This window comes from Artemia franciscana, chromosome 7 (assembly GCF_032884065.1).
Source record: "Artemia franciscana chromosome 7, ASM3288406v1, whole genome shotgun sequence".
NCBI classification, from domain to species: domain Eukaryota; kingdom Metazoa; phylum Arthropoda; class Branchiopoda; order Anostraca; family Artemiidae; genus Artemia; species Artemia franciscana.
In genome coordinates, this window is record NC_088869.1 from 63297213 (window position 1) to 63324133 (window position 26921).

General features: G+C 35.4%; 2 protein-coding genes across 7 annotated transcripts in view; one reads left to right on the top strand and one right to left on the bottom strand.

Annotated features, from left to right (window-relative positions):
• The window catches only part of LOC136029581 (uncharacterized), a 79477-nt gene extending 56585 nt beyond the window's left edge, over window positions 1-22892 (top strand). For 3 of the 6 annotated variants that reach the window (XR_010618082.1, XR_010618078.1, XR_010618081.1), the window contains one exon: window positions 22629-22892. Coding sequence is in view for 1 of the 6 variants with exons in the window: in XM_065708076.1 (XP_065564148.1) it covers window positions 19236-20168 (933 nt within the window). In the remaining 5 variants the exon portion in view is untranslated. Of the gene's footprint in view, window positions 1-14769; window positions 15626-17602; window positions 20790-22227; window positions 22252-22628 lie in introns of those variants that run through there. The other 3 variants (XM_065708076.1, XR_010618080.1, XR_010618079.1) reach the window with 3 other exon arrangements.
• Window positions 87-24902, bottom strand: LOC136029583 (uncharacterized). Its single transcript, XM_065708077.1, has 4 exons — window positions 24455-24902; window positions 21489-21627; window positions 16943-17177; window positions 87-377 (listed from the first exon to the last, which is right to left on the bottom strand). The coding sequence occupies exons 2-4, from the start codon at window positions 21601-21603 to the stop codon at window positions 194-196; spliced, it is 534 nt and encodes a 177-aa protein (XP_065564149.1). The 5' UTR covers window positions 21604-21627; window positions 24455-24902; the 3' UTR covers window positions 87-193.
• Window positions 24903-26921: the final 2019 nt, after the last annotated feature.

Below are 26921 nucleotides of genomic sequence, written 5' to 3' on the forward strand. Positions count from 1 at the left end.
TCTGTGGACAAACCAAACTATCCACACGAATCTATGAAGCAAAAAAAAAAAAAAATCATCAAACTTTGATAGCAAAACAACTCAAGCAATAAAAAATAGGTTTAATAAGTATATGATACCATTTATTTGCTCAAATACATATAATAAGAAAAAATCATGACAAACGAAAAAAAATAGGTCGGGGTAAAACCATTCACAAGTTTATGACCCGTTTTTTACTGAGGTAGCCTGGTTTCTTTATTGGCACACCTGAAGCTGGATTTGAAGGAATGAGCATCTGAGATACCATGCTCGACCTTGATCTACCTCTTTGAGATCCACCACTGGCTCCAAGTTTTAATTTAGGATAGTCAAACCCACTTGATCCAGCGAATGAACTGTAAAATACACTAAGTTTAGCGGATTAAATTCTGACGAAACAGTTTTTCAATTTTTCATAATTGAAAATATATTGGAAGCCCGAAGATAAATTTGTGCTCCAGAAAGTGCGTTTAGCTATTAAAACCTTAAAATAGTACGTAAGAAGCATTTCCCAAATATTGTCATCAAGTGAAAAGAATAATAAAATAATACCTTGATTCTAGTAAACATGTTTAAAAAAATAAATACTTGTTGGTGTGACTGAGTGGTTTACGCTAGTTAAATGACACATCAATAGTTGCAGAATTTACCGAGCAAAGTTTTTACTTTGGATTTGAAATCTTCTTAACTTTGCTCCAGTAGCTACTGTCAGAATTAATTATCTGCAATAAATAAAAATTAATACTGACAAATGGGGTGAAAAACCAGGACATATTTCCACTGATTATGTAATGCATTATGTATGCTAAATAGGTGAAGTTATTTCTAGCGTGTCTTTCAAATTTTTGATTTCATTATCCTTTAGTGAATTTCTAAGTCCTGTGGTAGCGCAGAGAATATCTCTAATATTAATTAATCTAAGAAAAAATACGAAAAAATTATTTAAATTAACGAGATAGTGAGCCTAGCACCTACCCTACCAAAATTTAGTTTTAAATAAACCGGGTCTAGCTAGAATTATTATAAACAGCAAGTCAAAGGGAAAACATATCAGCCCATTTAAATGCCATGATAGGTGTGCAGCATGCTCAGCTCAATCAAACAGTTCGTGGTAACCAACTGTACTAAGGAGCGACCCGGCTTAATAGTATGTTTCATCAAGTTTATTCTTACCCATCAAAAGTTGCGAACCTGAGAAAATTTACCTTATTTTAGAAAATACAGGGAAACACCCTTCAAAAGTAAATGAATCTTAACGAAAGTCACACTACCAGATTCAGCGTCACAGAGAACCCGGCGGTAAAAGTTTCAAGCTCCTATCTATAAAAATGTAGGATTTTGTATTTTTTACCACAAGACAGATCACGGATGCGTGTTTATTAGTTTTTTTCCCCAGGGGTGATCGTATCGACCCAGTGGTCCTAGAATATTGCAAGAGGGCTCATTCTAACGTAAATTAAAAGTTCTAGTGCCCTTTTTAAGTGACCAAAAAATTGGAGGGCACCTAGGCCCCCTCCCACGCTCATATTTTTCCAATAGCTACCAGATCGAAATTCTGAGATAGCCATTAGTCGAAAAGCCTAATAACTATTTCTTTTGGGACAACTTATTCCCCCACAGTCCCTTTGGGAGGGGCTGCAAACTTTGACCAGTGTTTACATATAGTAATGGGTATTGGGAAGTGTAAAGACACTCTGAGGGGGACTTTTTGGTTGGGGGAGGGGTTTACGCAGGAGAAAATATCCATGAGGAATTTGTCATGGGGGAAGAGAATTTCCATGAAGGGACGCAGGATTTTTTAGCATTTAAAAAAAAACATTGAGAAAATAAATATGAAAAAGTTTTTTCAACTGAAAGTAAGGAGCAGCATTAAAACTTAAAACGTACAGAAATTATTACGCACACGAGGGGTTCACCTTCTCCTAATAACTCGCTCTTAACACTAAAGTAATTTTATTAATTTCAGTTATTTATTCTACGGCCTTTGTGAATCAGGGGTCATTCTTAAGTAATTGAGACGAAATTTAAGCTTTAGTGTAAAGAGCAAGGTATTGACGAGGGGGCGTACCCTCTCATATATGTAATAAATACATACGGATATAGAAGTTCGTTACGTAAGTTAATTCGTAAGTTATACATATTTTAACTAATAAAAACGCTCAAAAAAAAAGTTCTAGTTGCCTTTTTAAGTAACCAAAAAATTGGTGGGTAACTAGGCCTACTCCCCTGCTCCTTTTTTTTTGTTCAAAAGCGTCCGACCAAATCTGTGAGAAAGCCATTTAGCCAAAAAATTAATTAATGTGCGAATTTTGTTTTAATTGTTCATGTGCGGAGAGCCGGAATCAAAACATGCATTAATTCAAAAACGTTCAGAAATAAAAAAAAACAAGTGTTTTTAATTGAAAGTAAGGAGTTACATTAAAACTTAAAACGAACAGAAATTACTCCGTATATAGAAGGGGCTGTTCCCTCCTCAACGCCCTGCTCTTTACGTTAAAGTTTTTTACTGTTTTAGAAAGTAGAGTTGAAAGAAAGAGTCAAACTTTAGCGTAAAGAGCGGGGCGTTGAGGAGGGAATTGCCCCGTTCATATTTGGAGTAATGTTTGTTCGTTTTAAGTTTTAATGTCGCTCCTTACTTTCAGTTAAAAATACTTGTTTTTTTTTATTTATTCCTAAGAAGGATCATCAATCTTAGAGTGTGAGATTTGTAAAAATTGGATTTTTGGTGAATATCTCGACCTATCTCCTGCTGAATATAGAAACAATTAAGCAAAGTGATACAGTCCTTTAATTGTATTTGGTCTTGCCCAGCTTACAAAGTCAATCGTTCCTCTCCTCCAGCTCTGACTGGGCTATGATAGCAAAATTAACGTCTATTATAGATAATTCCTAAAGGATTTTCCAGTGAAATTTTAAAGAATTTGCCACAACCATTCAGTTGTCTCAAACCCTTTCCCAGACAAAAACACATATTCAAAGTAAACTTTACCTCCCGGTCAGTGATTCTGCGAACAGAGTTTCACAAATTGAAAATCCCTTCAGTCAGGATGCTTCGTAGTAACTGATCAGGACCTAGTTGGATCCGCAGTGTCTACAGAAATATCATACTTGCTGATACCCTTTAACTAAAACTGATTATTGTACGAAACACGTTCTGAGCGTCAGCCTTTTGAAGACATTTTACCATTGTTTTAAAAAGCAGAATTTTGGCAAAGAGTCAAACTTTAGCGTAAAGAGCAAGGGATTGCGAAGGGGACAACCCATTTCATATACGGAGTAATTTCTGTTCGTTTTAAGTTTTAATGTCGCTCCTTACTTTCAGTTAAAAAAGCTAGTTTTTTTATGTAATTCCTGAACGTTTTTGAATTAATGCATGTTTGATTTTGGCTCTCCACACATAAATTATTAAAATGAAATTTGCATATTAATTCCTTTTTTGGCTAAATGGCTTTCTCTTAGTTTTGATCAGACGATTTTGAGAAATAAGGGGTGGGGAAAGCCTAGTTGCCCTACAATTTTTGGTTACATAAAAAGGCAACTATAAATTTTAATTTTTAACGAATGTTTTTATTAGTAAAAAATATACGTAACTTAAGAATTAGCTTACGTAACAAACTTTTATATTCTTAAATTTGTATTATGTATATGAGGGGGTTAGTACCCTCGTTAATACCTCGCTCTTTGCACTAAACTGTAAGTTCTGTCCCAATTCTTTAAGAATGACCCCTGAATCTGAGAGGCCGTAGAGTAAATAGTTGAAATTACTAAAAATACTATAGCATAAAGAGCGAGGTATTTATCTCCTAAATACCTCGCTCTTTATGCTAAAGTGTTTCTAGAACCCCTCATATTCGTAATAATCTCTGTTCGTTTTAAGTTTCAATGCTACTCCTTGCTTTCAATTGAAAAAACTTTTCCATGTTTATTTTTCATTGTTTTTTTATAGTAATTTTAGAAAATCCTGCGCCCTTTTCATTGAATTTCTGGTCCCCCATGACATATTTCTCCAAGGAAAGATCCTCCCACATAGCTCCTTTCCCTCAACCCCACCCCCAAAACCAAAAAAAAAAAAAATCCCTGAAAACGCTGTACACTTCCCAGTAACCATTATTATATGTAAGCACTGGCCGAAGTTTGTAACTTGCAGCCCCTCCCCCAGGGACTGTGGGGGAATAAGTCATTCCCAAAGACATAGTTATTATGGTTTTTGACTATGCAGAACAAAATGGCTATCTCAAAATTTCGATCCGTTGATTTTGGAGAAAAAATGAGCGTGGGAGGGGGCCTAGGTGCCCTCCAATTTTTTGGGTCACTTAAAAAGGGCACTAGAACTTTTCATTTCCGTTAGAATGAGCCCTCTTGCTACATTCTAGCACCACTTGGTCGATACGATGACCCCTGGGAAAAAAAACAAACAAATAAACACGCACCCGTGATTTGTCTTCTGGCAAAAAATACAAAATTCCACATTTTTGTAGATAGGAGCTTGAAACTTCTACAGTAGGGTTCTCTGATACGATGAATCTGATGGTGTCATTGTCGTTAAGATCCTACGACTTTTAGGGGGTGTTTCCCCCTATTTTCCTAAATAAGGCAAATTTTCTCAGGCTCGTAACTTTTGATGGGTAAGACTAAACTTGATGAAACTTATATATTTAAAATCAGCATTAAAATGCGATTCTTTTGATGTAGCTATTGATATCAAAATTCAATTTTTTAGAGTTTTGGTTACTATTGAGCCGGATCAATCCTTACTACAGTTCGTTACCACGAACTGTTTGATAACAGTTTAGCATTTGAATTTTCACAATGGGCAGAAAAAAAAACGAGAACAGATAAGGGACAGGAAAACCTGAGACATTGGTAAGTTCTATCTCAACGTTATAGTAGAATATATTACTTTTATTCATTTACAAGTTACATTTTCAAACAGTTCGTGGTAACAAACTGCAGTAAGGAGCAACCAGGCTCACTAGTCACCAAAACTCTAAAAACCGAAGTTTTGGTACAAACAGTTACATCAAAAGAATTGCATTTTGATGCTGATTTTAAATATATAAGTTTCATCAAGTTTAGTCTTACCGGTCAAAGGTTACGAGCCTAAGAAACTATGCCTTATTTTAGAAAGTAGGCGGAAATACCCACTAAAAGTCACAGACTCTAACAAAATCACACCATCAGAGTCAGCGTATCCGAGAACCTTGCTGTAGAAGTTTCAAGCCCCTATCATAAAAAAGGTGGAATTTTGTATTTTTGCCAGAAGACAGATAACGGGTACGTATTTTTTGTTTTTTTGTTGTTGTTTTTTCCTCAGGGGTGATCGTATCGACCTGGTTGTCCTAGTATGTCACAAGAGGGTTCATTCTAACGTAAATTAAAAGTTCTAGTGTCCTTTTTAAGTGCCCAAAAAATTGGAGGGCACCGAGGCCCCCTCCAACGCACATTTTTCTCCAAGGTCACCGGATCAAAATTTTGAGATAGCCATTCTGTTTAACTTAGTCAAAAACCTAATAACTATGTCTTTGTGGATGACTAAATTCACCACAGTTCCCGGGGGAGGGGTGGCAACTTAAGCTTTGACCATTGTTTACACATAGTAGTTGTTAATTATGAAGTGTACAGACGTTTCCAGGGGGACTTTTTGTGTTGGGGTTAGGGTGGGTCGGGGGGGCAGGTTACGTGGGAGGATCTTTCCATGGAGCAATTTTTCATAAGGGAAGAGAATTTCCATGAAGGGGTCGCAGGACTTTTTAGCATCATTTAAAAAAAGACAATGAGATTTTTTTTACTGGAAGTAATGATAAACATTAAAACTTAAAAACGAACATAAAATATTACTTATATAAGGGGGTTCGTCTCTTCCACAATACTTTGCTCTTTACGCTAAAGTATTTTCAGTAACTCTAACTAGTTATTCTACGGCCTTTGTGATTCAGGGATCATTCTGAAAGATTTGGGACAAAATTCAAGCTTTAGTGTAAAGAACGAGGGATTGATGAGGGGGCAAACCCCCTCATATACGTAATATAAATACACAAATATATAAGTTCGTTACATAAGTTAATTCGTAATGTACGTATGTTTGTTACTAACAAAAACGTTTGTAAAAAAAATAAAACAAATCTAATTGTCTTTTAAGTAACCAAAAATTGGGAGGTAACTAGGCCTCCTCTCCCATCCCCCTTTTTTTTTAGCAAAATCGTCCGATCAAAACTATGAGAAAGCATTTAGCTTGTAATTAACATAAAAATTACTTCTCCAGACTAAACGTAGATTATTGCAAAATATATCGTGCGAAGAATACTTTCCGGCAGAATATGCTTCAATCTTTTGACGATGCCAACTCCACGTGCAAGTTTGGTTGAGATAATGGTGGAGATATGATGCTTCTACGATAGATTAGAAGCATTATGGAAACCGAGGTACCGCAGTGATATAACTTGTAAAATAGGCTTTTCACAATAGAACTTTACTACTTACATCAACAGAATCACCCACTCTAAAGAATGTCAGTAAAAATTTTTCTTTACATTCACACACAGGAAACTTACATTTGTAAACATCTCTAATCTTTTGAGAGTAATACGAGCTTTTGCTATCAAATTATCTGCGGATTTTGGAAATTTTGTTAGCAATAATGTTAGTAATATATGTATCCTTTAGATAAACGCGCATCATGTTCACGTAAACTAAATAAAGTAAAGGGCCCAGCAAAGACATTTTGCTATCTATAATGTTAGATATTGTCGTATGAGTGTCTACACCAGGAAACTACTTTACCCCATGAAATACAAGGCTATCAAGCATGGACTCTTGAACTTAATTATCAAGCTTTTTTTCTATTCGACCAATTCTCTCCTCCAAATTTTCAATTTGAAATCTCAGACTACCTAGTAGAGTCTGCTCAATTTTTGCAAACTTTGGATTAAACTCGAGCGTGATTGAATCATAAACCTGGCTGATTATCAGTTCAGTACCTTCTTTGTTCAATTAATTTGGGTCATTGAACTTTTCAGTAACTGAAAGTAAATGAAAGTAAGGAGCAGCATTAAAACTTAAAACGAACAGAAATTACTCCGTATATGAAAGGGGCTTTTCCTCCTCAACGCCCCGCTCTTTACGCTAAAGTTTGACTCTTCTCTTAACTCTATTTTAAAACAGTAAGAAACTTTAGCGTAAAGAGCGAGGCGTTGAGGAGGAAAAACTCCTACCATATACTGAGCAATTTCTGTTCGTTTTAAGTTTTGTTGTTGCTCCTTACTTTCATTTAAAAAACTTGTTTTTTTATTTAATTTCTGGACGTTTTTGAATTACTGCATGTTTTGATCTTGGCTCTCCGCACATAAATAATTAAAACGAAACTTGTATATTAATTAGTTGCAATTAATCAGAAGATTTTGAGAAAAAGGAGCGAGGGATTAGGCCTAGTTGCCCTCCAAGATTTTGATTGATTGAAAAAGCAACTAGAACTTTTATTTTTTTACAAACGTCTTCATTGGTAAAAAATATACGTAACTTACGAATTAACTTACGTAACGAACTTCTATATTAGTATGTTTTTATTACGTATATTAGGGGGTTAAACCCTCGTCGATACCTCGCTCTTTACACTAAAGCTTAGATTTTGTCGCAATTCCTTAAGAATGACCTCTGAATCACAAAGGCCGTAGAATAAATAGTTGAAATTACTAAAAATACTTGTAGCGTAAAGAGTGAGGTATAACGAGAAGGTAAACCCCTCATATGCGTAATAATTTTTGTTCGTTTAATTTAATGCTGCTCCTTACTTTCAGTAGAAAAAAACTTTTCATATTTACTTTTTCGTTGTTTTTTCAAATAATGCTAGAAAATCCTGCGTCCCCTTCATTGAAATTCTCTTCCACCATGAGAAGTTTCTCCATGGAAATATCCTACCAAGTAACCCCCCCCTCGACTCTCCCCCTAAACCAAAAAAAATCTCCCTGAAAACGTCTGTACACTTCCCAGTAACCATTACTATATGTATACACAGGTCAAATTTTGTGACTTAAAGCCCCTCCCACGGTGACTGCGGGGGAGTGAGTCGTCCCTAAAGACATAGTCATTAGGTTTTTCGACTATGGTGAATAAAATGGCTATCTCATAATTTTGATCCGGAGACCTTTGGGAAAAAATGAGCGTGAGAGGGGGCCTAGGTGCCCTCCAATTTTTCGTTCGCTTAAAAAGGGCACTAGAACTTTTAATTTCCGTTGGAATGAGCCTTTTTGCGACACTCTAGGACCACTCAGTCGATAAGATCACCCCAGGGAAAAAACAAACAAATAAAAACGCATCCGTGATCTGTCTTCTGGCAAAAAAAAGCGAAATTCCACATATTTGTAGATAGGAGCTTGAAACTTCTATAATAAGGTAACGGGAACAATAAGGTAACAATAAGGTTCTACGTTAAGATTCTATGACTTTTAGGGGGTGTTTTCCCCTATTTTCTAAAATGAGGCAAATTTTCTCAGGCTCGTAACTTTCGATGGGTAGGCCTATAACTGGTCTTGATGAAACTTATATATTTAAAATCAACAATAAAATGCGATTCTTTTGATGTAACTATTGGTATCAAAATTCCATTTTATAGAGTAACTATTGGTATCAAAATTCCATTTTATAGAGTAACTATTGGTATCAAAATTCCATTTTATAGAGTTTCGGTTGCTATTGAGCCGGGTCGCTTCTTACTACAGTTCGTTACCACGAACTGTTTGATTGGTTATATTTTCCAACAGATGACTTTTTATTTTCTCCAGCTGGGCTTCAGTTGTAGCTAATTGTTCGTAAATCGGGGCGATACTTGAAGACACCGAATTAGACCATAATTTTTCTCTTGCTTTCAGGGCTTAAAAGGTCTTAGAAAAATTTTCGTAAGTTTCTGTGGTATTAACAAGTTTTTGTGGCACTTTGTATTTACGAAGTGACATATAGTGATAATAAATTCTGTCGGTCTGTCTGTCTGTCTTTCCCTGTTTTACTAGTTTAGGCACTTTGAGATAAGCTAGGACGATGAGATTTGGCAAGCGTATCAGGAACCAGACTAGATTAAATTAGAAATAGTCGTTTCCCAAATTCGATCATCTGGGGGGAGTGGGGAGAAGGTTAATTCGAAAAAAAAGAGCGGGATGAAACTTGGCGATAAAAATGAGCACAAATCCTAGATACGTGATTGACATATTCGGAACGGGTCCGCTCTCTTTGGAGAAGTTGGGGGGAGGGTTAATTCTGAAAAATGAGAAAAATCAGTACCAGACAAGATTAAATTAGAAATATTCATTTATCCGATTCGACCGTCTGTGTGGGGGGGGGGGAGTGGAGTGACGGTTAATTTGAACAAATGAGGTGTTTTTAAGTTACGAAGGAGTGATCGAATCTTAATGAAATCTCATATTTAGAAGGATCTTGCAACTCAGATCTTTCACTTTAGATCTGGATGAATCCAGTTTCATTGGGGAGAGTTGTGGGAGAGGGGGGGGTATCAGCAATCTTGGAAAACACTCAGAGTTGAGAGGTCAGGATGAAATTTGGTGGCAAGAATAAGCACACATCCAAGATACGTGACTGACATAACTGGACCGGATCCGCACTCTTTGGGAGAGTTGGGGGGGGGGGGGTAATTCGGAAAAATTAAAAATGAGGTATTTGTAATTTATGGACGGGTAATCAAATCTTAATGAAACTCGATATTTAGAAGGATATTATGCTTCAACACTCTTATTACAAATCCCAACCAGATCCGGTGAGAGTAGGCGGAGGTGGAGGGGGAAACCAAAAATCTTGGAAAATGATTAGATTGAAGAGATCGGGATGAAACTTGGTGGGTAGAATAAGCAAATATCGCAGATACGTGATTGACGTAACCGGACTGGATTCGCTCTCTTTGGGGGAGTTGGGAGGGGAGGGTTAACTCTGAAAAATTAGAAAAAATGAGGTATTTTTAACTTAGGAAAGTCATCAGATATCAATGAAATTTGATGTTTGGAAGGATATCGTGTCTCATAGCTCTTATTTTGAATTCCCACCGGATCTGGTGACATTGGCGGGAAGATGGGAGCTGAAACCTAAAATCATGGAAAACGCTTAGAGTGGGGGGATCGGAATGAAACTTGGTGGTAAAAATAATCTTAAGTCCTAGATATAAGATTGACGTAACTGGAACCGATCTGCTCTCTTTAGGGGAGTTGGGAGGAGGAGGGTTAATACTGAAAAATTAAAAAAATAAGGTATTTTCAACTTACGAAGGAGAGATTGGATCTTATTGAAATTTGATATTTGGAAGGATATCATGTCTCGGAGCTCTTATTTTAAATCTCGACCGGATCCGGTGAAGAGGAAGTTGGGGGGAGACCTAAAATCTTGGAAAACGCTTGGAGTATAAGGGTCGGGATGAAACTTGGTGGTAAAAATAAGTACAAGTCCTAGAAACGGGATTGTGATAGCTGGAACGGATCTGCTCTCTTTGGGGGAGTTGGGGAGGGGGGGTAATTCTAAAAAATTAGATAAAATTAAGTATTTTAACTTATGAAAGAGTGATCGCACCTTAATGAAATTTCATATTTAGAAGGATCTCGAAACCCAGATCTCTCATTTTAAATCCCTACCAGATCCAGTGTCATTTGGGGGGGGGGGGGCAGGAAATATTGGAAACGCTTAAAGCGGAGAGATCAGGATGAAACTTGGTGGAAAGATTAAGCACAAGTCCAAGATAGGTGACTGACATAACCGGCTCGGATCCACTCTCTTTGGTGGAGTTGGGGGGGAGGAGGGTAATTTGGTAAAATTAGAAAAAAAATGAGGTATTTGTAACTTGCGAACGGGTGTTCCGATCTTAATGAAATTTGATATCTAGAAGGATCTTGTGCTTTAAAACTATCATTTTAAATCCCAACCAGATCCGATGACATTGAAGGGAGCTGGAGGGGGAAACTGGAATTCTTGGAAAACGTGAAAATCGAGGTATCTTACGAATGGGTGATCGGATCTTAATGAAACTTGATATGGAGAAGAATCTTATGTCTCAGATAATCCATTTTCAATTAGAATTGGATCCAAGGACATAGAGGGCTGAAGGGAAAAACAGAAACCTTGGAAACCGGAAATCTTGGAAAACGCTTAGAGTGGAGAGATCGAGATGAAACTTGATGGGAAGAATAAGCACAAGCTATAGATACGAGATTAACATTATTGGTACAGATCCGTTCTCTTTGGGGGAGCTGGAAGTTGTTAATTTGGGAAAATTAGAAAAATTGAGGTGTTTTTAACTTAAGAATGGGTGACCGGATCTTAATACAATTTGATAATTAGGAAAAAATCATGTCTCAGAGCTCTTCTTTCAAATCCCAACCAGATCTGTTGACATTGGGGGGGGGGGGAGGGGGGAGTTGGAGGGGGAAACCGGAAATCTTGGAAAACGCTTATAAACATAGTAGATACGTAATTGATGTAACCGGACTGGATCCGCTTTCTTTGGGGGATTTAGGTGGTGTGGTTCAGCGCTTTGGTGAGTTTAGTGCTTCTGGACGTAATAGGACGATGAAAATTGTTAGGCATGTCAGGGAGCTGCACTAATTGACTCGTTACAGTTGTTTTCCCCGATTCGACCATCTAGGGGGGCTGAAGGGAAAGGAAAAATTAGAAAAATTGAGGTATTTTTAACTTACGAGTGGGTGATCGGATCTTCATGAATTTTGATATTTAGAAGGACCTCTTGACTCAGAGCTCTTATTTTAAATCCCGACCGGCATTAAGCCTCTGATTTTCCTTTTAAAGAAATCTATTGATTCTTAGAATGTTACTACAGGTCCTATCATATGAGCTCTTGGCTCCTCTTGACCTCGTCACAAGTGCGATATGAGCTCTTAGCTCTTGTTTTTGACGAATAGTATATAAATATAAGTAGTTTCAAAAATTTATTAAATGCCCCTAGGGGTTTCCTTCCTCCCTTACTTGTATTTATGACCCCAGGGCAAGGTTGCCAAATGTTTATTATGTACCTTCAAGAACATATTACTTTAAACGACATTAATTTAGTAGTATATGAATTACTCCATAAAGCAAAGTATATGATTACCCCGGTTCCAAACCGGGGTAATCAATCATTTATGAACGAGCCTATAAATTGTCAACTATATGAGATGATGGGGAAAACCAAAATATTCTAAGATACGGCACTATTAGTAATGAAATGAGATCCCGTGGAACTAAAATTGACAAATATCCTACAACTTTAGATTAAAAAGAAAAATAATGTTCGTATATTTTATAGGCCTACAATCGGCGTTTCTTTACTTTTAAGAGCCAATAATGTTTAAAATAATGTGTTTTAAAGAATAACGTTCTTTTTAGAAAAGATATTCATACATTTTATAGGCCTACAATCGATGTTTCTTTACTTTTAAAGGCCAATAATGTTTAAAATGATGTGTTTTTAAGAATAATATTCTTTTTTAAAGTAATGTTCATATATTTTATAGGTCTACAATCGGCGTTTCTTTACTTTTAAAGGCCAATAATGTTTAAAATGATGTGTTTTTAAGAATAATTTTCTTTTTAAAAATAAGATTCATACATTTTATAGGCCTACAATCGATGTTTCTTTACTTTTAAAGGCCAATAATATTTAAAATGATGTGTTTTTAAGAATAATGTTCTTTTTAAAAATAATGTTCATACATTTTATAGGCCTACAATCGGTTTTTCTTTACTTTTAAAGGCCAATAATGTTATCTGCTTTGTAACAGCTTTGTAACCTAAAAAATGCTATGAAGTGTTAAATATGATATTGCCTCAAGGTGTTGTTGCCAATTATACATGTTTTCAACTTCCTTTTAAATCTGGTCGCAATGCTAAGGAGATGTCAACATTCTTAATGATATTCTGGCAAACCCCTCAAGGAGTGGTTAAGCCAATGAGAAAGGAGGAAATCTTGAATACTAAGAATTATTGCTAAAAATCATTCCACATAACTACAAACTTGAGAATCTTTGGGATGATTTATCGGTATAAGATCTACAAAACGACCCAAAAATCAAGGCTTGATGGCTGAGGGTTCGACTGTTTAGGGTAAACTTAGGATCCACAGGATTTTACATATTTTACAAATGTAAAAAAAACAAACAAACAATTGCTTCTTAAGTAAGCATAATTTTTTCTATGCCATATTTCAAGTTGTATCTTAGTTCAACTTGCTTGAAATTTACGGCCATGGTGCCTGTTACTATGAACAAGAAAACGACATTTGTCAATCAAACGCTTAGCGGTAACAAACTGTAAGTAAGGAGCGACCCGGCTCAATAGTAACCGAAACTCTAAAAACGGAACTTTGATACCAATAAATACATCAAAAGAATTGGATTTTTATGCTGATTTCAAATATATAAGTTTCATTAAGTTTAGTTTTACCCACCAAAGGTTACGAGCCTGAGAAAAATTTGCCTCATTTCTAAAAAAGAAAACACCCCCTAAAAGTCATAGAATCTTAATCAAAATTACATCATCAGATTCATCGTATCAGAGGACCTTATTATAGAGGTTTCAAGCTTCTGTCTGCAAAAACGTGTAATTTTGCAATTTTTTTGTCAGAAGAAAGATCAGGGATACGTGTTTATTTTTTTCCTAGGGGTGATCGTATCGACCCAGTGATCCTAGAATACCGTAAGAGGGCTCATTGAAACGGAAAATAGAATTTCTAGTTACACTGTTAAGTGACCAAAAATACTGGATGGCAACTGCCCCCTTCCCATCCTTTTTTTACCCCCCAAATCGTCCGATTACAATTTTGAGATAGCCATTTTAATCATCATAGTTGAAAGGCCCAGTAACTATGCCTTTGGATATAACAAGACCCCATGGTCACAGGGGAAAGGTCTTTAGGTTCTAAGAATTGCCAATTGTTTACGGGTAGTATTTGTTATTGGGAAGCATGCATACGTTTAAGGGTGGGATGACAAATTTTCTGCTTTTTTTTTTCACGGGTGAATTTTCCATCAAGAGGGAAGTTTCCAGGGGGTGAACTTGTTAAAAGGAATTATACACTGGGGAAATTTGCAAGAATTTCTATACAAAATTCTTTTTATATTTCTTGCTTTCTCATGTCCATCTCAAATTTACGAGTGGAGTTGTTAAGGGTAATTTCCTGGGTAAATTTTCACCGGGATTGCATTGCATGGAGGATATATCCATGGGGAGGATATTTCTCCATGAAGGTGGGGCCAGATTTCCAGGGATTATTTAAAAAACAATCAGAAATTAAATAAAAAATAGGTTCTTTCAACTGAAAATAAGGAGCAACATTAAAACTTAAAACTATCAGAGATTATTACGTATATGAAGGGGGTTGCCTCTTATTCAACACCTCGTTCTTTACGCTAAGTTTAAATTTTGCCCTAATTCTTTAAGAACGACTTCTGAGACACTTATATTCTTTTAATTGGAACAATAAAAAGCTTTTTTTTAAAGTATTAAAAAAGAATCCGCGTAAAAAGCGAGTTGTTGAGGAGGAGGCAACCCCATCATACATGTAATGATTTCTATTCGTTTTAAGTTTTAATGTTGCTTCTAACTTTCCTTTGAAAAAACTTGCTTTTTATTTAATTCTTAAAAAAAGTCAGTTTCTTCGGGTTCTGATTATTTACCAACCGTGGTGATAAATTTTTTTTTTTTTTTTTTTAATCGTCTCACCTATCAAAAGATTTTTAAATATGTCATTTGAGAATGCAAATTTTCCAGTTCACACAACCGAGGTCAAGCAATTCTTTTACAAAGGATGGAACTCAGAATGGTCAAGCAAAAATTGACCTATGACATTATTGTTTGTATTTAGCAAAATTTTGAAAAATGTATCCTTCACTCGTTAGCTTTTCTTTTTAGAGATTAAAAAATTTTTTCATAGTTTTTCAGTGTTGCTTTTGGATATAGCATTGAACTGAGCATGCTTAAGTTACTCTTTTAAATTTTCTACATTCGTCTTTCAATTCAGGTCTGATTTCTGCTGCTACATTTTTGGACATCCGATAACCTTGATCCATTGACCCACGAAATTTTACCCTTTAAAGTATATCATTACGGTATAATGCTGGATGTTTATTGCCCTAAGTAGCCTAACTTACGAGATTTTACTTGGATCTCTTCACACTGAAATTTTCCTATTCACACTGGAACATAAGTACTGTTTTAATTATAGTAGAAAAGAAAATTTAGGATTACGCAAATATTTTGAATTTTTACTTAAAAAAGTCAACGAAGAAAAAAAAAATTATCTCTGTTAGATTTTTTAAAATCCATTTGGCCTACATTCCCCCACATTTTGTCAACTGATGCCCTTGTTTACTATAATGGTCTATAATTTTGACTGAATAATCACAGCATTCCTCCCCAACGACTGAACAATACAAATTCCTAGTTAACGTTATACTTCGATGGTGTACCGATCACTGGCACCTAAAAATATAGTTTTGTCATTAAATAGAGCTAGGCTATTTTCACCTATAGTCCATTAAAACTCAAGGAGACATAAAGAATTTCATAAATTCTTCCTAGTTTTGCAAGTTATTCTATGCTGAAAAACTCTTGACAATTGGCAAAATCTTACTATAAATTTTTGCAAAATGTGGCCTCTACTGCTTTTCCGTAGCAGTTACCAGTAACGACTGAAAATCATCTGAAAAACTTTTAGTAACTTACTATAGTTTTCCATTAATAATAATGAGAATAAACAAAATACAATAAGGTACCAGAGAAAAAGGAAGTCAGCCAGTAACAGACTCCTACTTATCAAATAATTTAGGTTATATTTTGCTGAACAAATTTTTACAATTTAACGACTCAATAGACCCATTCCTAAGATTTTATTCACTAATAATGAAAAAAAGTCGAAAAATTGAAATTGAAATTAAATTAATCGAGAAATTATTGTTTCATGCGTGTCTTTGGTTATTCTTCAATTACCCTGTGACGTTCCTGCGGCCCTTAAAACTAGATCCACTTATGTCTCCGACCGTACTAAATACTATCTTCGTAATCATGATAATATTTGAGTTCAATTCAGTCGATGAGTCTGATCAGATTTCAACCCCTGAATGTCAGTCAGTCTGCCTGGAATACTTTACCTGATTTGGCTAGAAAATGTCATTCGTTTGGTGCCTTGCAATGATTTTAAAAACATTACTTTATTTTTTTCTATCCTTCATTTTAACGTCCATATGTAGTTGATGTCTTTGCTTCAAGCTGGAATTGTCTGTTGTTTTGTTTAATTGGCAAATCATTTTCCTCCCGTTTATTTTTTGGAGTACTGCAAAAATGATTTTCTTGAATGAACGACAAGTTTATTTTTTCTATTCTTTCCCAAGAGATGTCAATTTTATCTACTTTTGTGAGAAAAATTCGTAATTGCAAACATTGTTGAGCCAAATAGGGAAATAATCCAAAACTGGCACTGAGCTAGTCCAGAATTAAGTGCTGGATTATAAATTATTTTCTGTTAATTTCCAGATTGGACCGGAGTAGCTTTATTAAATGTCTTGTTTTACTTACTTTTAGTTTTCCTGTTCAGTTAGGCAAATACGGCACCCAAACTGTTTTTTATCAAAATGTATTTTCCGCAACCTAGAAATTCTTTAGTTTCTCGTTGTTTTAATCCTGTTTAATTATTCTTCATTTTTTGAAGGCACAATGTTGATTATTCAAGCAAAACACCCGAAATACAAAATTCTTCTGCAAATTCCACTTGCCTTACACCCATTTTCTTGATGTTTCTTATTACTTTTTTGAAATTTTATGGGATTCCGAAAATTCTTATTTTTATCGAAGCGAATTTTTGCTTTTTTATGATTTATGTGTTATGATTTAATACTTCATTGGTCAAGGAAAGATGCTAAAATAAAAACTAAGAAGACACACTCACTCTCCTCCGCCCTTTCCACGCCAACGCTTGAAGTTACCTCTTTTACTTGTGGATTTTCTTTTTAAAGCTTGGCTGTTATTTCCATATGATTGTGCACTTGGTGACGGACCCGAAGCAGTTGCCGACTGCCATTCTTGGTCACTGTCAGAGTCATGGAACGTAAATATCATTTTTGATTGGTTAGTCTTGGGGTTACCCATTGAGATTCTCCTCTCTTCTCTTTCAGCCATTATTACTGAAAAAAAAAGAATATATAAAGAGCTATTGACGTCAAGGATCAATCGATCCTTGCCAAGTGGTTAGCAGACTAGACTTAAATTCTTCGTCTGTACGACAGGGAACCGACTCTTGATGTCAATGGCACAGAGGCAGTTTAAGGGAAGGAACACTTGCCCTGGGCAAAAATTTCTGAAGGGAAAATTTTAATAAATAATATAACAGTTATAATTGTTCCGCAATTCTTGAAATTTAATTTTTCAATTATCTTCATCTCCATTCCTTGAAAATAAAACAAGTAGCAATAAAAACCAAAAGTTGCGATTAGTTAGAACCCATTGAGCTGCTCCAAGAACCCCAAGATGTGAAAAAAATTCAACCCTGACATATTTCTTAAAAAAAACTGTACTTGTGTTAGAATTAATTGTGTGATACTGTGTTGAAGACATCGAAAACGTTAGAGTTGCCATAAGAGTGGCCAGTAATTAAGCAAGAATCAGAAGCAATAAATTGTGATGAGACAACCAATAATTTACCAGAGGCTAAAGTAAGAAAAGTCAGATTTAAATATACGGAGAATTTCATTAATAAACGATAATTTTATTTAAATTTAGCCTGCAAATTTTTGTTAAAATGGGGGAGGGGGACGCGGTACTATTCAAAATTGTGCGGCGGGTGCAAGAGGACACAGCTACTAATACGATGACAATTTGGTCCAATACGGGGATCAGCAAAGATACTCAGCAAGCTCAGCCAGAGTCAACCTATTTCGAAATGGGTACCTGAAGAAATTTTGGGAGGAGATTCATGATACGTCGGGGATTTGTTCAAACCACGCATGCCTCTTTTGGCCAAAGGTCGAAAATCAGGTGATCGGTACCTGCGCTACACTGACCATTGTTCAGCGTATTAAATTGTTATGCTTTGTGTGCATTTGCGAAAACTCAAAGGAAAGCAAAAATGGCTTAAACCAGCTAGGTCAGTTTATGAGAAATCGGGGGAAGGGGGCATATTTGTCGTTTCTTCAGATTTTTATTAAATACAAAAAAATTCTACACGGTTTTCAAAACTACTATTCACAGATAATTGTATATTTCCAAAATAAAGAAAATAGTGAAACTTATAGGGTGTCCTAGTGGATCTGTTCCTTCTTCCCTTCAGATTCTTGATGAGGTTTTGGAAATAATCCAACTTCATTTATGTGAACTTGTCGTTACGGATTACTTCAACCTTAATTTATGTGACCGGAGGTCATTCTTGTCCTTTTATTTTCTTTCAAAAATGCTCACTTGTGGAACATTGCCTTCTGTATGCATTCCAACTCGCATAACTAACACTACCGCTTCTTTGCTTGATAACATTTTTTCATTGTTGACCTTGGTGCAAAATTTTGTATTGACGAGTGATATCTAAATCCATTTTCATGTTTTTTCCATTTATGATTTTCCGATTCGTTGCCTGATGTTTCCTCTTTAAAATTTATTGATCAGGGTTTGCATATTCTTAGATTATAGTTGGCGGGTCGTTCGTGGAATATTTATGAAAATTAATATGATATAGATTCTTTGTTGAATTCGTTTTATAATTCTTTCAAAGAAGTTACCTTGGATTCATGTGATACATGGCATCGAAAAGAACAGCCCCTTTGAATCCTTGGATGACTCATGGACTCCTTAAAAGTTGAAGGAAGAAAAACAATATTTAGAAGGCTTATAGGTCCTCTAAGTCATTCTCACATGATACTCGGCTTCAATTTTTCAAAGATTATAGAAGAGTTTACCATTCACTTTGCCGAAAGGATAAATCGTTATTTTATTATAGAAAATTCTCGCATTGCGGTAAAGACATTGGGAATTCATGGCAAGTAACCAATTCTGTTATCAGGCTATCTTTCCTCCCTCCTTCTCTTCCTTCAAGTGTAGCAATTGACGGCAAAAATGTAGAGGGTGAGCTAAAAGTTCAAGATACGTTTATTTCCTATTTTGCTAATATTGGCGAAACTACAGCCTCTTCTATAAGTCCTTCTTCTTCTCTACCTGATTTTAGGTCTTACCTTGGACCACCTTGTCCTAAATCAATGCCATTGGAACCTGCCTCTGAAGCGGATAAAGAAACAGAAAATCTGAAGCTGAAACAGGATTGTCAATGGCTTCAGGGTCATCTTCTGGCCCAGACCGTATTCCAACTAAGGTTGTCAAGTTCATTCTTCCTGTCATCATGTCTGCCCCCACGAAACTTCCCAATCTTTCTTTTGAAAATGGTGTCTTCCCAAGTGCTTGAAAGCGTGATCGTGCTATTATTCTTTTTAAAGGTGGATCAAGGAATTATCCTGCAAATTATCGTCCCATATCTCTTTTATCAGTGTTTAGTAAAATTTTTGAAAAAGCTATGCTCACTCGACTTCTGGATTTTCTTAATTCTAAACACTTTTATCATGATTTTCAGTTTGGTTTTATGGCCAAGCACTCAACTGAGCATGCACGTGCAACTCTTGAACTATTTACATTCAGCTCTTGATTCTGGGCTGATACCATCTGCTCTTTTTCTCGACGTTCGAAAAGCACTTGACTCATTAATGCACAAGATTCTTCTTTTGAAACTGTCCCATATTGGTATAAGAGGGATTGCTTATTCTTGGTTTCTATCATACTTATCTGGTCAAGTCATCTCGGTTGATTCGCACTTTTCTAACCCTTCTGGAATAGAATTTGACGTTTCACAAGGATCTGTCATAGGACCGATACTCTTTTCAATCTACGTCAAAGACCTTAAAAATGAGATTAAAAATTTAAAATCAACCATTTTCTGTCGTCTTTGTCAACCAGTATCCGTCACTAATTGTGACAGGAGTTCGTCCCTACTGGATCCGCTTATTGCTTTTGCTGATGACAGTACTCTTGGAACAACTGGTAGAACTGAGTCTGATCATGCTTCAAAGATGATGGCCCTTTTTGAAAGAGTTATCCAGTGGTTTGATGTAATTTATCCTGCCTTAAATATTGGAAAATAATGTTTTCTTATTTTCTCCAGAGTCTCAAAGGCTTGCCCTAACCTAAATGAAATACACGTAAAAAGAGGTTCTCTAAGTAAACCTAAGGATCGTTACGTTCGATTCATAGGCATCTTGCTTGACGAAAATCTTTCCTTCAAATACCCTAATGATCTGATTAAAATAAAAGTCTCCAGGAGTCTCAGAATCCTTAGAAAGCTCAAATACATGTTTCCACAGAGTCGATTCTTAGAATCTTCTTCTGCAGCCTAGTTCAGTCTTGTGTTTGATATTGTTCTGTTATTGGGATGTCAACTTTTCCCTCGTCTCTGTAGCCACTTTCAAAACTTTATGATAAAGCAAGGACTCTTATTCAGGAAACTAACCGATCTTCAATTAAACCCTTGCTTGATTTGAAATCTCTGTATATTTTTTTTCTTGTTCTTCATTAATTTTTTACAATTGCACGGCCATCTTCCAACTGTCCTATGTTTCTGATCAATCGACTTATAATCTATGCACTTCCAACAATTTACAGATTCTTCTCACTCAAATCAGTGAGGTCCGACTTCAACCCTCTGACAGCTTGCAACAGGATCTGGAACACGCTCCCAGAGTTTGCACGAAGCTACCACTCGTTTGGTATGTTGAAAAATTATATTAAAGAATTTCTAGCGAGCAAATAAATTTTTTTTTCGGTTTCCCATGGAATTGATGTCGCTGGATTGAGTCAGATATTTAATTGAGTTGGTGAAATCATGTATTACCTCCTGCCTCGCTTGTCATTTTTGGGGATTATTAAGGTGGGCGATTGGACTTTTGTATTTTGTTTGTACTTTTTTTCTCCCCTGTTCTTTCCCAGCCATGCAACATTATGGGGGATATTGTCTTGGAGTAGTTTTTTGTTTATAAAATTAATTTTTAAATAAAGAACTCAGAACTCAGAACATGTAAAGAATATAAAAGGCTTATACCTCGACAATTTGTAGCAATAAAGATACTTCACAGCTAAAAAAAATAACAACAAAAAAATATCAAAAACTTGAGCAGCCAATAGGAGCTTCATTAAATTCTTTTAATATTTCGAAAGAAATTCGTATTCTCTTTTCTCTCAGCAATTTTTATTGCAAAAAAGTCAGTTGGCATTGTGGGTTAAGATCTATAAGTATATTCTAATTTTTGTCGCCTTTTGTTGCTTAGGATACAATATTAGCTGAATCGTTTTCATTTTGTTCAATGGTATGTCAACTTTAAAGAATGACTTTTCTTTTTAAATTGACAAAATGTAAAACATTAATAATGAGCAAAAAACAAGTGAGCATGGGTTAGGTAGAAACTTACAAATTTTTCTTTTACTATAGGCCTTTGATATTTCTAGAAGGGTATCACCATGCATTTCCAAATCAACTCGAGTTGAGTCAGTTATTGCCAACATGTCTTCAAGTGTTTCAGGCATTCTTCTTGAAATTTTACGAAGTACCTGAAAAAAGACAAAAATCAATATTTTAGATTTATTTTAAGTAAAACTGAAAGTACATTCATGCCTTTTTGATTTAAGAGAGACTTGATACAATTAGTGGTTATGTCATACAAATAACAAGACGATGAACGATTCTATGGGGAAATATCAAAAAGTATTTTCTAAGTCTTTTGTGCATAGTTCAATTACCTTAAGTGCAAATCCCAAGTTTCTAGCTTGGTAGTCTCTACCAAAAAGTATAACCAACTTCGAAAGAAATTTGTCATGCCTAGTCTTGTTATGTTCGATTTCAGTAAACCTCTCCTGCATGGTTTTCAGGTTGAACGATAAGATCTAGAGACATTGTCAACAAAAACAGATTTATAAAGCTCCTTAATTTCTTAGAGTCTTTGTCCAACACTAAGAGATGGGTCCTCCCGGCCAGGACTTTAGTAAATATACGTGCTTTTTGACCTGGATACATGGAATTCTTATTAATTTTAGATATTTTGCATTTTTTTTTTAAACAGCTCACTATTAATGGATAATATGCTATATCGTTTGTTAACTGAGCTCTAATATTTGTTTAGATACGGATCTTTGAAATAAAACCTTTCGCAGAATCATAAACCACATGTAGAAACATCTCAAGAATTCGCATGCATCCTTTTTGTCCTGTATGGCACCCAGGTTTAAGCACAACCATTCCTATATCCTTTATGTAGGTACTATTGAGAAGAAGGATGTTATAATTCCCTCACACCTTATTATTCTATTTACGAAGTAATATTTACTTAATTGAATTCAAAAGTCTTGGAAATGCAGCTTCATCAACTGACATAATCTTTGGACCAAAATATCTTGAATCCAAATTGCGTCGATGGATTCTCCCCCTACCCATTCAGAAAACAGTAAAATAATTCGAGCCCCTAGAATGACTAACAAAAGTGTCAGATCTGAACTAATTGGTCATTTAACATTAAAAGCAGCCATGCATTTTTAACTTGATCTGAATTTTATAGAGCATTTGAACATTTAACTTCTCCTGTCATCGGCTCCATTGATGTGACATCATGTACAAACTGGGATGAAGGAGGTAGCTTGGGCAATAGGCTTCGTACCTTCTCCTGTAAAAAATAGCTGGCAAAGAAAAGAAAACAGCACCATCTTCAAGACAAAATTACTGCAGCATTGCTTCGGGACGAGTAGAGACGCTTCAATGATACTTCATGTGACCACCAATTGGTATAGAGGAAATCAAATTGTCAAATATATTTTCTCTTTTACTTTATGACTAGCCATGTTTTTATGTTGGCCAATTGCTTGTGAAAGGTTGTTCTAGAGCAATATTTTGATTTTTATTTGGTTTACCTGCATACTGTGATTTGTTTTGTTATGGCATATTTTCGGTAGCTTACTAGCTATTCTTCTTCATTAATATACATTTTGTTCAAAACACATTTTTCAAAATGAAAAATGAATAAAGTGAGCAAGTATTCAATCGGGAGTAATCAATAGTATACAACCAGCACACTAGCATATATGGGTAAATATAAAATTTATGTATATAACAGTGTGAATCGCTTTCCATAACTTAAGAAAACTAACAGAAGTAGAAAAGTATAACGTAATTTCTTATTTGTCGATGTAAATGTTCAATTCTAGTCACTTCATTTTTCTATATGTGGGTCTATATTGTTTGAACCTTTCAACACTATCATGTTATAAATAGTATGCGTGAAATATGTACATAACAGTGTGGTAAGGTATCCCCAACTAAAAAGACAAAAAAACAGTCAAACTTAGAATATGTAACTTAACTTCTTATTTGTATGTGTTAAAGGTGTATTTATAGCATTCCATTTAATGAAATTCAGCAGTACTACTAATTCCTAACACATTCCGATGGCAATGAATACAAAATGATGAAAAATTCTTAAGAAAAGACAATTAAAAAAACAGTACTAAAACAAACATTTTACTCTTGGAAGGGCAGCAAAGGAAATTGATTAACTGGAAAACAATTTTAAATGCTAGAAATGAATGCATATAAGGTGATAAATATTACTGATATGTCTGATTTCTAATATATTCCTAAGTCAGAAAGAGTAAGAAACACCGTTTTCAGATAAACAAGTTAAGGGAATAGAAATTAATATATCCTATAACGCTAAATATGCCAGCCTAAGATGCTGATTAATTAGAGAAGCTACTTTTGCGTTACGAATAGAAGTATACAGTATACTTGGTTTCTACTCCATTTGAAACACCCAATTTCTAACACATTTCCAAGAGAAAAACTAAAAATACAATTCTTAGGACACCGGTCTTACCTTAGAGAGGCATTAAAGTTTAGTCGCTAATTTAGAAACTTAATCGAACATACACAAACTTATTACAAGAAGGATAAAAAAATTTCTAGCACATGAATTTTTTTTTAGATATACGCCCTACTTATAGAATAGCAGCGTAAGATGTTAATTAATTGAAAAACTTACCGAAAATTAAAAATAAAATCACAACAAGCATAGATATTTCGAGGACATTTCTGAGACAAAAGACTAAAAAATACAGTTCTAAGACAGGTAAATTACAACAACAACAAAAAATCGAAGCAAACACTTCATCCTCAAGGTATAATAAGGAATTCAGTTATTTAAAAGCCCACTAAAATGTTTCAAAAAAATAACAAGAGATTAAAAAACTGTAACACATTCCCAGGACAAAAAGATAGAATAAACTATGTCTAAGAGAGGCAAATTATAATAGTAAAAAAAAAACAACAAAAAAAAACACACACTCTTCTTTCAGAACGGCAGCATAGGATAATGATTATTCAAAGACTTACCTCGATATTAAAAATCGGAATAGATGTGACTTTAAGCGAATTTGCGATAGCTTTGGTAGCATCTATGAGTTCATTGTAGCAACTAGTTTCCAAGTTCGTCAACTCATCATCGGTTGCAAGATTTATATGCAAGAGATAGTTGCAACCAATATTACTATTATATACTTTATTGCTCAAGGATTTGGTTGTCAGTCTCAGCGAAAATTCAATCTGAAAATGTTGATGCTATCAAAAAATGACAATTTGATTTAAAAAGATAAATTTTGTTCATACAAATTTTTCATTTGCAGAAATTCAAATTTTGCACATCAAGAAGTATTTGAGGAAAATATGAGACAAAACAAAGTGCTGAATGATAATTCATGCTCTTTTTTACTTTCTCATTTCTAAAGTGTCACTTTATTTATATGCACATTATTTTGTTTATAGAAGTCGCCCAATAATAAATAAATACTGACTATTCAAAGAAATGGGGATTTACTCTCCTATCTAAATCCTAAACTTGGCTCTAGGTTTCTTGATTTTTATGTTCAATCGTCAGATTTAAAACACTTTAATCCCCCCCCCCTACAAAAAAACGAAAAAGCAAAAAACATAGTTGTATAATTTATAACTTTTGAACTGACTTAGTAAAAAGACTACAAAAGTAGTAATTTTGGTTAAAATCACTGTATGATAAAAACTATCAAATCATTAAATGTAAATTAGGGCGTGTCGACTAAACTGAGAAATCGGAAAAATATATGAAGAAGACTCATTTCAATAGCTCATATCAATATGCAATTTCAATAAAATTTACATTATTATTTCTTTGAAATCCCAAACTTCCGTAAGTTTCAACAAGAATATTTATCTCGTTCTATATATGAATTCTCATTGTCGCTTGTCTTCTAAACGTAGACAATTTGAGCATTTTCTTGATGTCGTGAAGTCCAAATTTACCTTAAATTGGAAGTGGTGTCAGCGCCACCCCAACAGCTAGTATATATATATATATATATATATATATATATATATATATATATATATATATATATATATATATACTAGCTGTTTGTGTGGTGCTTCGCAACCCTCTGCGCGCGTAAGCCGTTACGCGCCATTGTAGTTGTGTCCCTGTGTCCTACCTGTAAATATATATACATATAGATGTTTTTAACTTCGTAAAACTTGCGAATATACAACATTCTTCGCTGTCCCATTGTCTGTGCATAAAAATAGATTATCAGGTTTACCGATTCTTGAACATGCAACATATAATTATCCATGGAAAAAAAAATCCGTATTCAGATCTATACCGCATTTTTCTAATTATTGCCCTTGAGCTTTGTTGATGGTGATTGCTAATCGAATGTTCCCTGTTTTCCCGTCGTCATTTATATATCCCCCATGTGCCCTTCCAGCGTCCCCGTTGTAGCTTTGTCCCTGTGTTCTGGTCGTCATTTATATTGCCTGTGTCCTGGTCGTCATTTGTGTCCCGGTCTGTAATTTCTCTTTGAGTGTCCCGGTCGTCACTTATAATCCCTGTGTCCCGGTCGTCATTTGTGTCCTGGTGTCCCGGTCTGTAATTTCCCTTCGAGTGTCCCGGTCGTCATTTATATTCCTTGTGTCCCGGTGTCACCGTCTGTAACGTCATAAAGTCTTCAATGGCTCTGGTGGTGCACCCAGTTGAGGAAGTTTAACTTTTCCTGAGGCGCAAAACATTCCCATTGTTTCACCATTAAAATTTCACCGTTTCTTCGCTGTCCCATTGTCTGTGCATAGAAATAGATTATCAGGTTTACCGATTCTTGAACATGCAACATATAATTGTCCATGGAAAAAAAAAATCCGTATTCAGATCTATACCGCATTTTTCTAATGATTGCCCTTGAGCTTTGTTAATGGTGATTGCTAATCAAATGTTCCCTGTTTCCCCGTCGTCATTTATATATCCCCTGTGCCCCCCTGCGTCCCCGTTGTTTCCCAGTGTCCCGGTCGTCATTTGTGCCCCGGTGTCCCAGTCTGTAATTTCTCTTTGAGTGTCGCGGTCGTCATTTATATTCCCTGTTTCCCGGTGTCCCGGTCGCCATTTTTGTCCCGGTCGTCATTTGTGTTCCGGTGTCCCGGCCTGTAATTTCTCTTTGAGTGTTCTGGTCGTCATTTATATTCCCTGTGTCCCGGTCGTCATTTGTGTCCCGGTGCTTTGTTGATGGTAATTGCTAATCGAACATTCCTTGTGTCCCGGTCGCTTTCTGTTTGAGTGTCCCGGTCGTCATTTATACCCAATCCAAACCCCCAAGCCCCCCCGCGCGCGGGGGGGCTTGGTAAAACTAGGTAAAACTTGCGAATATACAACATTCTTGGCTGTCCCATTGTCTGTTCATATAAATAGATTGTCAGGTTTACCGACTCTTGAACATGCAACATATAATTGTCCATGGGAAAAACAATCTGTATTCAGATCTACACCTCATTATTTTAATGA

Bases quoted from the DNA above. Each gene is read 5' to 3' on its own strand.
- LOC136029583 (XM_065708077.1), bottom strand. From the start codon at position 21,603: ATGCCTGAAACACTTGAAGACATGTTGGCAATAACTGACTCAACTCGA. The intron at 17,178-21,488 runs GTAAGTTTCTAC...TTTTTTTTTCAG, and splicing joins CTATAGTAAAAGAAAAATTT to TAATAATGGCTGAAAGAGAA. The intron at 378-16,942 runs GTGAGTGTGTCT...TGTATTTTACAG, and splicing joins CGTGGAAAGGGCGGAGGAGA to TTCATTCGCTGGATCAAGTG.